At 30.6% G+C, this 14674-nt stretch overlaps 2 protein-coding genes across 2 annotated transcripts; both read left to right on the top strand.

The window, feature by feature from the left end:
• Window positions 1-4786: 4786 nt before the first annotated feature.
• On the top strand, window positions 4787-8537 carry LOC143586664 (homeobox-leucine zipper protein HAT1-like). The gene is made up of 4 exons (XM_077068153.1): window positions 4787-5108; window positions 5979-6367; window positions 7904-7983; window positions 8076-8537. Exons 1-4 carry the CDS (start codon window positions 4787-4789, stop codon window positions 8332-8334), a joined length of 1050 nt encoding a protein of 349 aa, XP_076924268.1. The 3' UTR covers window positions 8335-8537.
• Window positions 8538-11954: 3417 nt separating this feature from the next.
• LOC143586663 (thioredoxin-like 3-1, chloroplastic) lies at window positions 11955-13394 on the top strand. The gene is made up of 4 exons (XM_077068152.1): window positions 11955-12392; window positions 12479-12553; window positions 12782-12848; window positions 13221-13394. Exons 1-4 carry the CDS (start codon window positions 12085-12087, stop codon window positions 13317-13319), a joined length of 549 nt encoding a protein of 182 aa, XP_076924267.1. The 5' UTR covers window positions 11955-12084; the 3' UTR covers window positions 13320-13394.
• The last annotated feature ends 1280 nt before the right edge of the window (window positions 13395-14674 follow it).

Raw genomic sequence — 14674 nt, 5'->3', positions numbered from 1 at the left:
CCTTCAAAATTAATGTATCTATTATTAAATTTAAAATATTTATCAAGAAACATAAGATACGAATTTCACAAATGTTATGTCTTGATGATCTTGATAAAGTAAAAACCTTTTATTTCCTTTATTCTCACCATCCATCCTCCAATCATTTTGATAGCTGTGTTTTTCAACTTTCGGCTAACTGAAATGCCTCCATTTGACTAACGACTTTTTTTTTTCAATAACATATTAATATGACGAGTTAAAATATCAAATAAGGACTTGCTACTAAAACTCTTTTCAATGAGGAATTCACTTCTAAGACTATATGGTGCGGGCTTTCTCTTCTAAGCCTTCGGACAACTAAATTTCCTTGGAACAGGAAATGATAAACTTTTGCTACCCAACATTATATGTGATCGTGGACATATGGAATCGTCTTTTATTATTTGGTTACTTTAGATAGCCGGACTTTTATTCATTGGTAATTCAAAAAATCATAATAAACCTAAACATAAGTAAATTTTCAAGCACCTCCTTGGTTTCTTATTTCTTCTTTTATGTGTTAGTAGTTTGATATTGTATTTATTAATAAATTAAGCTAAATAATTTAGTTATATTATTATTAATTTGTTATTTAAAACTTAAATATACATAATTGAACACTTTAAATTAATAAAACTAAAAAACAAATAAACTCATCATGTGAGGAGAGAATTGAGTTGGATACAAGATAAGTTGCTACCTCAACTATTATTATTAGGCAAATTGGAAATAAATAATCTCGCATTTTGTATATTGGCCGATAATAATTTTACCTTTAAAAATCACTACCAATGATCCAACTTTTTAACTATTTTTCTCTCAATGGACATCCGTTAAAAATCACTTAATGCTGCTAACTTTTTTTTCGAATTTCAAACCGATGTCTTAGGGCTTTTGATCAGAAGAATAATACGAGTCAACTGATGTAAAACTTCTCTCAAAACGGTGATCCAAACAACGAAACAGTGTTTCAATTCGAATGTTTGAATTTTCAATTAACAAAAATCAAGTCGTCTGAATTATCATTTCAAGATAACTTTATATCAGTCGACTTGTATCCTTCTTCGTATCAAAAGCCCTAAAACATTGATTTGAAACTCGAAAAAAAACTTAGTGACGTTAAGTGCTTTTTAACGTAGATCCATTGAGACAAAAATAGTTGAAAGGTTGGACCGTTGGTAACGATTTTTAAAGGTATGATTATTATCGGCCAATACACAAAACCATGAGACTATTTATTTCCAATTTGCATTATTATTGTTGTTTCAAATCTTATCAACTTTTGAGCGTTTAAAACTTTAGAAGTTATAATTTACCTATGAGGGTGTAAGTATTCTTGTTGAACTTTTATTATTATTATTACTATTATTATTACTATTATTATTATTATTATTATTATAAAGCGTAAAACATAAAAACAATTGCAATTAATTAATGGAAGGCACAGTTCTATTAAAACAGTAAAATGGGTGTGTTTGTCTGGGTCAGAGGAGATGGTCAAACCCTAATTTCATGTGTTAATCCCGACCAAACCCCTCCTTTTTGGTCGGGTCGCTTTTCCTGGTTCACTCTTTTTCATGTTGCCTTTACTCTTAAAACTAAACTATTTCCTAAATATTTTACAATTTTACAAGGATTTTTGGCAATCATTGATGTTCTAATACTACATTTTTACAGCTGAGAAGACCATCACTATTAGTGTCAATCGTGTTAGGTTTCGACAGATTAATATATTGAATTATTCCGCCTTAATCTAACTGGTAAATTTATTCGTGTTTTGTCATGTCGGAATCATTTAAAATAGTGTCATGCTTAGGTTGTGATTCGGGTAAATTTATTTTATTTTCATTTGTGAATAAATAATAAGTATTGACTTTTTGTATTGAATATCATTTTAATGGTTTTTGTTTCTTTATTTTTTTTCGCAATTACAAACTTAAATTTACTTTTTTAACCGAGACTAGAACAAGCGAGTGAACAATATTGAAAAATAGGAAGTTAGGAGTTAGGACCAATAAGATAAAATTGTTGAAGGTAAAGAGTTGATAAAAGTAGGATGAGATTTTCTTTTCCCGAATATTGTATCCGTGCTTGTACCCCTATTGATATAACATGTTCAGTTTGCGTATCGGTACCAAGATTTCAGGTTTTCAGTATTCGGTAATAACAGGTACTGGAATTTGGGTATTTTGTACCCATTTAGAATACGCATAGGTTTTATCGGCAAGTATCTATATATAATAGGTCCAAATGACTTTTCAAATCATAAAGCAAGGAGATCTCATGTAAAAATTGGTTTTATTTTTTGTTTGGTTTTATGTTTTTATTGTGGTATTACAGCTTTGGTACTATGGTTTATTGAATGTTGGTACTGTATCGATGATTATTAAAGATTTGAAAAAAAAAATACAATGTGGTACCTGAAAAAAATACCCGTATCTATACCATCCCAACAATTCTGTATGAGAAATAGTATGAATATCCTTAAGAAACTCACAATACAACCGATGTGTTTGTCTATCTACACACTAACACATAGAAACCACAAAAAAACATTTGTTATCCTTTTGTTTTCTTCCTCTAGTGTGTTCATTTTTAAATAACGTGGACTAGTGAAGTCGCTGTTTGAACGTGAACACGGGTATTGTACCAAATTCGATGTTGCTATTATTGACTAATTGCTTTCCGCAATTTAGCACCACTATTTTCAAATTTCAACACTTATGCATATCCACACTTTTGAAGAAAATTAACAAAATTTGCCAAACCATATTTGAACTTTAGGAAATCATATATATTTCCTAAAATAACTTAGGGGCTGGGTTGTTGGGTAGTTTTTTAGCAGTCATTAAGATGTAGTCACTTAATAATGGTTAAAAGGCTACCAAACAGTTCCTTTATGACATGCATCCTATTTTCCCAATTGGTTAGGCTAAGTGTATCCCTCCCTTAAAATGTATTTTATGTCCTCTAAAATTTTTTAAAATTTTATGGCATCTTTTTAAGGGTTTTATTTTATTCTATAAAGTTTTATTTTTAATATGTATGTAAATCAAGTTAAAGAAAAATGATAATTGATTTAATAGATCAATATGGTGTACATTTAGTAAAAGGCATATGTAGGAGTGTACGTTTAGCAACACTCATTTTTTTTATATAATTTAAGTAACTCATATATAAAATGCATTTTTATAACTAAAGTACACACATTGTTATAATCCTTGGATAACTAATATAGAATCATTGTTATAATTGAACAATTTAGACGAATCGTTATAATAATGTTATATGTGACATTACAATCAACAATTACTTTTTCCTTTGGAAAATATATACTACAGTATATTTAAATCAAAGATAAAAGTATAGATTCTAAACTTTATTTTTTATTTTAAAATTACATGAGTTTTGGAAATTGATGAAACTAAGATATATTGAAGGATTGAAGCAAAATAATATACTTTTTTTTAATCATTTTCTCCTCTAGACGTTTTAAACCTTTCATTAATCTTGGGTTTCAAGAACCTCAATTTTGACAGTTGCTGGTATAATCATTAGTTTGGTATAGTAACAAAGACTTATGATATTCGGTCAAATGGTTATGCTTTTTATTTCTATTTAGAGCATGTGGATAAAATAAGATAGAAAGAAATTAGCTGCTAAAAAAGTTAGCTGTAACAGTACTGTCGCCAATTCTTCAAGAAAAAATTATTTTATGCGCATGCACCAAATCTAATATGTACAAATAGTTACCAAATATTTTTCTCTTTCTTAGTTCGTAGTCACAAGAAGTAGGCATGACAAATAAATAAATAAATTCACATGTGGTCAGCAAAGATTTGTTTTTGTATAGATCTTTCCTACCACAAATCAAACCTAAACAAGATTCATTAAGAAAAATCAAAACAAAAACAAGATAACTTTATGCTCCTTAATCCTACCGAGAATTAAAAAAAAAACAAAAAAACAAAACCCTTGTTAGTTAAAAGGGGAATTCTAGGGATATCCATTATTTTTAATTAAAAAACCAATCAACACGTTTCGTATAGGGCTCCGTATAATTTTATACGGGGCGTACAGGGGGTGTTTGGGTATCCATAGTAGGACCCTCAAAGAGAAACAAGATAATTTTATACTCCTTAATCAAACTAACAATTAAAAAAAAAAAATCCTTTTCAATGAAATGTAGTGGTAGGGAGCTTGGGTTTTTCAACTGAGACCCAAGTTTAATTTTTACTTACAACACTTTGTGTGGATATGAGTGGCTCAATGAAGGAAGACTGAGATCTTTGTGATCTCCAGTTCGATTATGAGGGCATTCGGGTTTTACCACCAGCGGCCTTCGGGCGTGTGGGTTTTCCTCGGAACTGGAGATAACTTGGAGGTGCTTAAGGGCTCCGTACGGCTGGGTTGGGCCAGCTAGCAGTTGCCTGTTACCATTAGACCACCCCGTATAAAATACTTAGGCATTCTGGCATTCTATGTTTATTGAAGGTTATAAAAAAAATTGTTTTACTTTTGTTGGGTCTTGTGTTTATACTCTCTCTCATCTCTATCTATCTATATAATAATAATAATAAATATAAAATTACCCTTTTAATTCAATTCAATACGTACACACATACTGTACCCTAATAGCCTATTTATATAACTTTCCTTTTGTCCTTGTTTACATATCTACGGATTTTCTAGAGAGAGAAAATATAGTTTTCTAGAGAGAGAGAGAGAGAGAGAGAGAGAGAGAGAGAGAGAGAGCAATCAAAACATGGAGCTTGCTTTGAGTTTAGGAGATACTCCAAAACCCTTTATGTTGTTGGATCAACAACAACAACAACAACAACAACAACAGAATATGAAAGATTTAGGGTTTTGCATGGGGTTAAAAAGCAACAACAAAATGAATCTTCAAGATGCTCATGATGAGAAAGTTATAATAAGTTCTTCTTCTTCATCTGATCCATCATCATCATCACCACCACCACCGCCGTTGCAACTTGATCTGCTACCGTTCTCACCGGTGCTTAAATCACCGCCGCCGCCACCACCGGCTTCGACTCACCGGACCTTCCCATGGCTCTCAAAAAATTGTAAAATCCCTTCTTTCAATTCTTAGATTATTTTTTTTAAATACTTATACAGGTTGTAGTGAAATAATACACAAAATACAGCTAGTAACAAATTATCATGTTTTATATTTTACTAAACAGTAAACACAGCAACGTTTTATTATTATTATTATTATTATTATTATTATTATTATTATTATTATTATTATTACTACAGCTAGTTTAATGCAATTTTGGTTGGTGTGATTTATAAAAGAAAATTGTCATTTCTAAATACAGCAACAACTTATTATTATTATTATTATTATTATTATTATTACTGTTTGGTTAATGTTGTTATTATTATTCGTATTAATATTTTACTTATGACAAGAAATTTCAATTCAGTTTAGGTTTGTATAGGGTTTATAAAAAAAACAACCTAGTCATTTTTAAATATAGCAACATTTATTATTATTATTGTTATTATTATTATTATAAGTAATTTCAATTTAATTTCGGTTACTATATATGATAGACTATAAATTATTGTCATTTCTAATACATATTTTTGTTAATAATTTCAATGCAGTTTAGTGATGCCATGAAAAAAGGTTGTTGTTGTAATTATAATAATAATAATAATAATAATAATAATAATAATAATAATAATAATAATAATAATAATAATAATAATAATAATAATAATTATTATTATTATTATTATTATTATTATTATTATTATCTAGTGTTAGTATTATTTATTGCAAGTAATTTTACCGTAGTTTATAAATTAGATGCTATGATTTATAAATAAATAAATATTGCTATTCTAATATATATTTCTTTTAGTATTTAAATTTTAAACCAACTAACCACTAGTTGTAATCTTTTATGTTTCTTATGATACAGTGATAGTTGAATCAGGATCACAAATCACTAAACCAACAAAAGTTACCGATGCAAAACCATTGACAATCGCATCGGATCATGAAACCGGAGAAGAACAACAGGCGGCTGGAGATTCATCACCGAACAACAGTAACAGTGGAACCTCATCATTTCAGATGGATTTTACTTCCATTTTCAATGGTGGAAGGTCCTTTAACTCGAGGAAAAGAGATTATGTAAATCTTGAATTAGTTGATGCTATAGAAAGAGATCGTAGGGCTTGTTCGAGAGGCGGTGGTGGTATGAGTGATGAAGATGAAAACGGGTTGACCAGGAAAAAGCTACGGCTCACGAAAGAACAGTCAGCTTTTCTGGAAGATAGTTTTAAAGAACATAACTCGCTTAACCCTGTAAGTCCCTCGTTTTTTATTTGCATAGTCGGTTTAACATGCCATAAATAGTAATATTATAACCCTAAGATGATGAATTTTAATTTTTATAAGACCTAGTTTTACGATAAAAAAAGAGCAAGTAGTGTAACTTGGTGCCTGTTTGTTTTCTGTTTAGAGAAAACCAGGTGGAGTTCACACAAAACTCTATGAAGTTTGCTTGACATCCAAGCGAACTTATTTGCTTATACGGTAGCAAATCTATGTGTTAAGGGGGAAGGGGAATCGTTCGGGTACGCCTTTAGGATAGTAGTTCACTAAACGGGTACACCACCCCCACTACTTAGCTAGGGTAGTGCTGGAAAAATTGGTAATTGGGTGGTAGTTGATGGGTGGTAAGTTTGAAGGGGTCAAATTTTATGGTTAATCATGTTTGGAATTGAGTTTGAAAAATGCTTATTAACTTATTTATGTTTTTAAAAAGTCTATAAGTTAAAATGTTTTTGACAATCACAAAAATATTTTTTATTTTAGCTTTTTGAAAAAATTAAAAATCAGTTTTCAAAAGCCTAAAATCTTGACTTTTTAAAAAAGTCGATAAGTATTTTTCAAACTCAATCTCAAACATAAGTACCTTAGTGGAACATCTAATATCCCACCGTTAATTAATAAATTAACATTGTATATTGGGAACTTGGGATTATAATAATACAAATTATCACTAAACTCACTGGCTTTCATAAAACTAATGATACAACACAACCACCTAGCATAGTAGCATGGTTGATGTATCATTTTCTTTTCTATTATTATTAGGCTGATGTATGTATTTATATTAATGTTAATAGATTGATGTATCATTTCATAAAATCTATTATTACTAGGCTGATGTATGCATTTATATTAACGTTAATAGATTGATGTATCATTTCATAAAATTAATGACAACCTAATGGTCACTCTCTTTCATTTACAACAACTATATCAAGTTGACTAGACTAGAGATCCTAGATGGCCTTCAAAAATAATACACGGCCCCCTTTTTATGACATTATTTTCAACTTATCAAACGTGTCCTGCCACAATTAAAAAATATAAATAGTATATTTCACATATACAAGTACTAGACATAAATGATTTTGGGGTAGAACTGAAAGGAGTAAATGTGCGGTGCCACTTTGCCAAGCTTCATATGTTTACATTGTACTTTTCATTGATTATATGTCATGGGATGTATGATATAGGAGTCCGACAAAGTGACAAACTTCCATTATTAAACCCTATATATTTTATCAAAGTAATTCTAGACATGATTAATGTTGCATGTCAATCATGTCTTTTCTTATCTCCCACCTTTTAGTCTAGCTACATTTACTTTAAACATTTGAGGTCTTTGAGCTATAATTCAATAAGTTATTCAAAATCTTTAAAATATATAAAGACGCAATTTTTTAAAATTTTGATTTTAATTTTATTTGTAATTGATTATGATTTTAATTATTTTATATATAATTGACAATGAAACTAATATTTTTGTTTGTTGGTTATCTTTTTTAGAAACAAAAGCAAGCTTTAGCTAAACAGTTGAATCTACGTCCACGACAAGTTGAAGTTTGGTTTCAAAATAGAAGGGCAAGGTATTAATTATTGTCATTTTTATTGTTAAAATGTTTTGATAAATGATATCCCTATAAGAAGTAATTAAACCTAACTTGATGAATAATCACAGGACAAAACTGAAGCAAACCGAGGTCGATTGTGAATATTTAAAACGATGTTGCGAAACCCTTACCGAAGAAAACCGACGATTGCAAAAAGAACTTCAAGAACTTCGAGCTTTAAAGACTTCTCAACCATTCTACATGCAAATGCCGGCCACCACTCTCACCATGTGCCCGTCTTGTGAACGTGTCGCTGCCACCACAACCACTACCGCTACCACCTCTCCCTGCAAACAATCACCGCCTACCGGCAGTCATGGACACTAGCATAAGCACAAAAATGTCATATAGGTTGCTTAATTTGGCTAATGGATTTTGACTAATTTAAGAATTTAGAAGGAAAAAAGAAACATGAATGCAAGTAGCTTTCTTGCATATGTAAATAACATTTTGCTTTCTTTTGACTTCATATTTATTTGTTTTTATTTGCTTCTTTATTGTTTTGGGAGCTCTTTTGTTAGATGATAATCATATGAAATGGTTTTTAACTATGAAAAAGTTGATTTTTTTTTACTTTTTAATTAATTTATTATTATTTTTTGTTTACTTTAATTTTAAATTTCATTTTGTAATTGAATTAATAAAGGTAAATATTGATCTAGTCATATAAAGTATTAACAAACTAGTCATTATTGAAGTTGTTATTACGGGACATGCATCATTACGCTTTAGATAAACGTTTGATAGTTAAGAACTCAATAAAAATGGATGGTGATTATCTTATTGACCATAACTTAAAGTGTTACGAATATTAAACCCTTTAAAAAGAAATTATTAACTTTTTTTCTAGAAGTATGGTTACGAATTATTAACTTTTTTTCTAGAAATTATTAACAATTATTGTTCAAACTACTGTTTGGTGAGTAGCTAAATTGTCTCATGCTCTGGTAAAAAAACTTGTCTCATGCTCCAAATTTCCTCTTTATGAAAACATTTTGGGAAAATTTCCAAAATAGTTATTTTAGAGAGAAAGCCTTAAATAGCCATTTTTTTTTCAAAATTTTTTAGAATTTGGACTTTCCTGATGTATTGGGAAAAGATAATAATATAAAGGGAGCAGGCCAAATAACTAAAGAAAGTTAGAGAGAAGACCAGATTTGGAAAAATAATGAAGGGAAATTTCAAATAGTTTTGAAATCTTGGACTAAAAGTTCAAATTTTTGCTAAACTCTTTTTCTCAAAAAACGTCTTGAGAGACTGTTTTTTATGTTTCATACCTTTTCCGTCCATATTTTCAAATTTTAGGAAAAAGAGATTTTCAAATCTCGTCTTGAGAGACGAGATTCTATCACCACCACCACCACCCACCGTTCGCCACCACCACCATCCACGGCCCCACCACCCACCCACCGTCCGCCACTATCATCGATCACCACCCACCACCGTCGTTCGCCACCACCATCCATCACCACCACCGTCTACCACCCGACGGTAAATATGAAGATAAAGATGAAAATGAAAATGAAGAAGGTGAAGATGAAGATGAAGATGAAAAAGATGAAGAAGATGATGATGATGATGATGATGATGATGGAGAAGACGGTGGTGGTGGTGGAGGACGGTGGGTGGTGGTGATGGATGGTGGTGGCAGACGATAGTGGTGGGTGGTGATCGATTGTAGTGGCGGACGGTGGGTGGGAGGTGGGGGTGGATGGTGGTGGTGGCGAACGGTGGGTGGTGGTGGTAGAAGGCGAACGGTGGTTGGTGGTGGTGGTAGAATCTCCTCTCTCAAGACGAGATTTGAAAATCTCTTTTTCATAGAATTTGAAAATATGGACGGAAAATGTAGGAAACATAAAAAAACAGTCTCTCAAGACAGGTTTTTTTAAGAAAAAAAGTTTAGTAGAAAATTGAACTTTTAGTCCAAGATTTCAAAATTATTTGGATTTTCCCTTCATTATTTTCCCAAATCTGGTTTCCTTCCTAACTTTCCTTAGTTATTCGGTCTGCTCCTTCTATATTATTATCTTTTCCCAATGCGTCTGGAAAGTCCAAATTCTAAAAAAATTTTAAGAAAAAAAGGGCTATTTTGATCTTTCTCTCTCTAAAATGGGCTATTTTTGGAATTTTCCAAACATTTTGGTTTTTCAAATACTAGATTCTTTTACTTTTAGAACGAAAACTTGAACACTTAAACTCTACTTAAGGGATGTTTGGGTGAGCTTTTAAATGCTTCTTATTTGATTTTTGAAAAGTAAAAAGTATCCGACAAAACTCCTTCAAAAGTTTTAAAATTGAGGTTTTCAAAAGTGCTTTTCTTTTTCAAAATTCAAACAAGCAAGTTTGAAAAGTTCACCCAAACACCCTTTTATAAATTCCCCAATTTTTTTCATTATTATAAGACTTTAGCTTTCACTATTTAGAAAAGACAAAACTTTATCTAAAACTTTAATATTGTTAGTAAAAGACCGTTAACTTTTGAATTTTTTGGGCTTTCGGTTCTAATTTTATTGAACTTATTTTTGAATGTTTAACTCTTTAATTATACTTTTTTTTAAAAGACTTATTTCTGTTAAAAATTATATCGAAATGTTAAAAAAGATTGTACATTCTGTTTTTCTTTATATTATCTAGCCCCAAGAAGACATAGTAGGCTTAAGTGCTTTACCGAAAACAATAAGAGACCCAACGCCTGTGGCTTGAGCCACGAAGAAGAAGGCAATGCCTCCAACAGTGCTAAGGTGGCGTACTTTTTGGCGTGGGCGTGGAGCCGTGGACCCTAACACATGTTCTTATGTGTATTTATAACCATTATCTTTTAATTATCTGACTATTTGTGTATTATTTTATAGCTATTATAACTTGATAGTTACGTGTTTCATTAGTATAACTTAATAGTTAACTGTACTTCGTTTTAGTCTAAACTGTTAAGTGCTAACTACATATTAAATAAGCTTGTAAATTTGAAAAATAAAAATCAAAACAGAAGGTAATTCCTAGCCTTAATTTATTGCTGTGTTATGTTTTATTATTTCCCACAAAATGAAATTTAGAAACCTAAACAAATGGGCTTTCTATATTTTAAGCATTGAGGCTGTGCACAAAATTGGATCATACAAGCCCATTGATTACAAGTAGATCTTAATCGCATTTAATACAATTTATAACTTAGTAGGATACATGGCTAGTAATAAATATGCTAATGTTCAAGTTCACACATCTGATGTTCGTAGAAAAAAGTATCTAAAGGCCTTTCATCATATGATCAAATTTTCACTCGTCGTGGGTGTCACTCGCTAGGCACCTCGTCCAGGGCTATTTCTGTGGCATCTCTAAGAGCGATGTTCTCTTGGAACATCCAATTCTAGGTAGCTTTGCCACTTGAGCCCATAGATAAGAATATACTTGAACGAGCATGCGCTCCACATATTCTAAGTTGTATCAATGTTTATGTTTAGTACCTTTCATCTTAAATCTCCAACGTAATATTGAAAGAATAATAAATAAACCATGTGTAGTTTCGGTCAACCTATTTAACTAAACAAGTTAAATATGTTAACCCGGGCTTGAGTTGTTTAATTAAACATGTTAACTTGAATACAACCCGTTTTTTTTTAACCTTGGTAGATCCTTTACAAACCGATCAACCTTGGTCCTTGACTATACTTTCGACTTTGAACCAATTTTCTTTTCAAACGAGTTTCGATTTTTTATCTTCCTTGCCGGTTTTACCTAAGTCATTTTATCTTTGTTTTAATTAGTAAATTAGTTACACAAGTATGATCAAAACAAATAAAATAAATAACCTAAATAAATAACCTGTTTAAAATCTTATACTTGAATCTCCATAACTACACATGTATGATCAACACAAATAAAAGAAAGAACTACTTTTTAACATATTTGATGAACCCATCATTTATTATGATTTGAATCTCCATCTCTCCTTTTAGATAAGCCTTTTCTTTTATTAATTTCCACATTTTTTCCCATCAACCAAAATATCCAATTTCAATCTCAAAAGCCCAAAACTCCTAAAAGAAAATAATTATTTTTAAAAAAATCTCCTGTTCATAAATGTCAATTTTATCACCAAGTTCTCACCTTCTTCACATAGAACTCCATCATAGAGATCTACAGCAGCCACAACAGCCAAATTGGAGTAATGGGTATAGATCTAACCCGACAAAAACACACGGGTTTGGTTTTGTTCGAACAAAATCGGATGGATGGAATAAAATTGTGAAAAAAGATTGTAAAGTTGAAGCCTTTGGGGACTTATCAAGACCTTCATTTATACAAATGGAACTTATCAATGATATTGATCATTTGAATATTATTTTAGAACAAGCAAAACAAGCTTCTCAACCCATCATCATTGATTGGTATATATTCTTTCGATTATAATTTGATTATCTGATTATTTGATATTTTTTCGGGTTTTAAAGACTATGTAAGAATGCATGTGCAGGATGGCTGCATGGTGTAGAAAATGCATATACTTGAAGCCTAAATTGGAGAAATTGGCAGCAGAATATGACATCAAGTACTTTCTTTAAAACTATTGTCTACATAAATAGTTTAATTTGAGTTCAAGTTTATTAACTCACTTTTCTATATCTTCTATATATCATGTATCATAGACTTATATAGTGCAATAATATAATACAAAACTATACACATGTGACAAAAATGAGACAAAATATCTAATCTCATAGAGATGGGTATAGCTATATATTTGACAATGTATTTTTTGACTCAAATTCTTAAATAGGCTCAAATTTTATTGCGTGGATGTGAATAATGTACCACAAGCACTCGCGAAGCGTGGAAATATCTCCGTATGTAAAGTATTTCAAATTTAATTCGATGAATCTTGTTGATATGATGTTGCTAATGGTTCATTTATTTGTTTTGTTATTAACAATGCTTTTGTTTGTTGATGAGCTCGGATCTGCCATCTTACTTTCTGTGTATCATATTTGTTCCACATCTATTGTACGTTTGTGCTATAGAGCATAGTGTAATATTATGTTCTATAGTAATAACCTATAGTGCAGATAATGCAAATATGAAACATAGAAAGTGAGATAACAGATCTCTACTCGTTTGTTGATGCAGAAAATGCCAACAATTCAGGTGAGTTTTAGGTTATGAACTCGCTATTTAGAACATGCATTTTATGCCCGTTATTTAAATTTGCATTCTTGTAGTTATGGAAGGACGGAGAGATGAAATCAGAAGTGATAGGTGGGGGTAAAGCATCGCTCGTGATTGAAGAAGTTAGAGAAATGATTCAAAATTTTGTATGATTTTCGTGATCTTGCTCATACATTTAAATATATTCCCCAAATTACACTTTATGCCAATATATGTACAGTTTCTAATCATTTATTCCATTTTTTACGTTTCTTTTATTCAAGTGCATATATTTATTTTTTCTCTTTAAAGTAAGAGACCGTGTGTGTAGTTCATAGTTCTTTGTCGATGTTGTATTGCACAAATGATTAGTGTAAAAATAGGATAAAATGTATGGTTGGACAAGGTTGTATTAAGTTGTGATAGTATCTATCTTTTTTAAACATTCTGTAATTTACAAAATAATAATATGAAGCATGATGTCTACAATGATACTATAACTTAAGCCCATGTTGAAATCAAAACAAACTAAGAGTGGTTTCAAATACTGTATCGTTAATTATTTGTATGAGTGTAGTTTCAAATAAAAAACAAAAATGTAATGTTGGTATGAAAATCATGAAAATAGCCAACTCTAGCACTATTTAAAGCAAAATAGACAGTGACTTTTTATTATAAATTATCATTTTGACTTTTCAGTTTTAACGAAAGTGTTGATAAGTGATACGTTGTGGTACTTTGGTGTTAAGTTGCAAGCCTTCACAGTTCATCCTATCATGACATAATGCGATTGGTTTTAGTCATATCATTACAATATTATATATGTGAAGAAAAAATGAGAGTTGCTTACTTGCTTTGAAAGATACATTTTTTTAAGACAAGTGGCATGTCAAGTTGATTATAACTATTTTACTAAAGCATTTAGTTAACTAGATTAATAATTAATTCCTTGAATTTCTTTGAAGATTAACCTGATAAAGAAAAGGTACATCAGTTAACATTTTATAGAACTTTAAAAGGTTCAATTTATCACAGCGTGTTACAATATGTTAGAGATATAGTAAACAGAAAAAAGAAAGTTGTCGCTTTGGCCGAGTCGTTAAGGCATGTGGTTTCCCCGCGAGAGTTCGAATCTCTCAGGCGACGAAGTATTTTTTTTCTGTTGTTTATATTTGGTGTAGCTTTTGAATACAAAGGTCATATTTTCCTGAATTCATGTTTGATGACAAAGTGACTAGAAGCATATCTTGGAATCTAGTTTTAATTTTTAAGAGTCGATAATTTTTTACATCAAGCTTTTATCGAGAGATTTACGTTTGAGTAAAGAAGATTCGGATTTTATAAAATTTATGCTTGAATACAAAAACGAGATCAAAACATATTTGCGGTATTAATTCATATTTGGGCTCTAGATTCAATCAAGATCGAGATTACAAACAGTTTTGATGTTCCAAATAAACATCAGGAGATGGGACGAAGTGTAAATTGATGAATGAGGATAGTAATGTTTTGTTTTGATTTAATACAT

Source organism: Bidens hawaiensis, unplaced genomic scaffold, assembly GCF_021521415.1.
Source record: "Bidens hawaiensis isolate Kalapana, Puna unplaced genomic scaffold, B.hawaiensis_p1.1 tig00034755_1, whole genome shotgun sequence".
Classification (NCBI taxonomy): domain Eukaryota; kingdom Viridiplantae; phylum Streptophyta; class Magnoliopsida; order Asterales; family Asteraceae; genus Bidens; species Bidens hawaiensis.
The sequence above is the reverse complement of the archived record's forward strand: the minus strand, read 5'-3'. Positions and strand labels throughout refer to the sequence as shown.

Excerpts from the sequence above, each read along its gene's own strand:
- LOC143586664 (XM_077068153.1), top strand. The coding sequence starts at position 4,787 with ATGGAGCTTGCTTTGAGTTTAGGAGATACTCCAAAACCCTTTATGTTG. Across the intron at positions 5,109-5,978 it reads CCCATGGCTCTCAAAAAATT|TGATAGTTGAATCAGGATCA; the intron begins GTAAAATCCCTT and ends CTTATGATACAG. Across the intron at positions 7,984-8,075 it reads TTTCAAAATAGAAGGGCAAG|GACAAAACTGAAGCAAACCG; the intron begins GTATTAATTATT and ends GAATAATCACAG.
- LOC143586663 (XM_077068152.1), top strand. The coding sequence starts at position 12,085 with ATGTCAATTTTATCACCAAGTTCTCACCTTCTTCACATAGAACTCCAT. Across the intron at positions 12,393-12,478 it reads CAACCCATCATCATTGATTG|GATGGCTGCATGGTGTAGAA; the intron begins GTATATATTCTT and ends ATGCATGTGCAG. Across the intron at positions 12,554-12,781 it reads GCAGCAGAATATGACATCAA|GCTCAAATTTTATTGCGTGG; the intron begins GTACTTTCTTTA and ends ATTCTTAAATAG.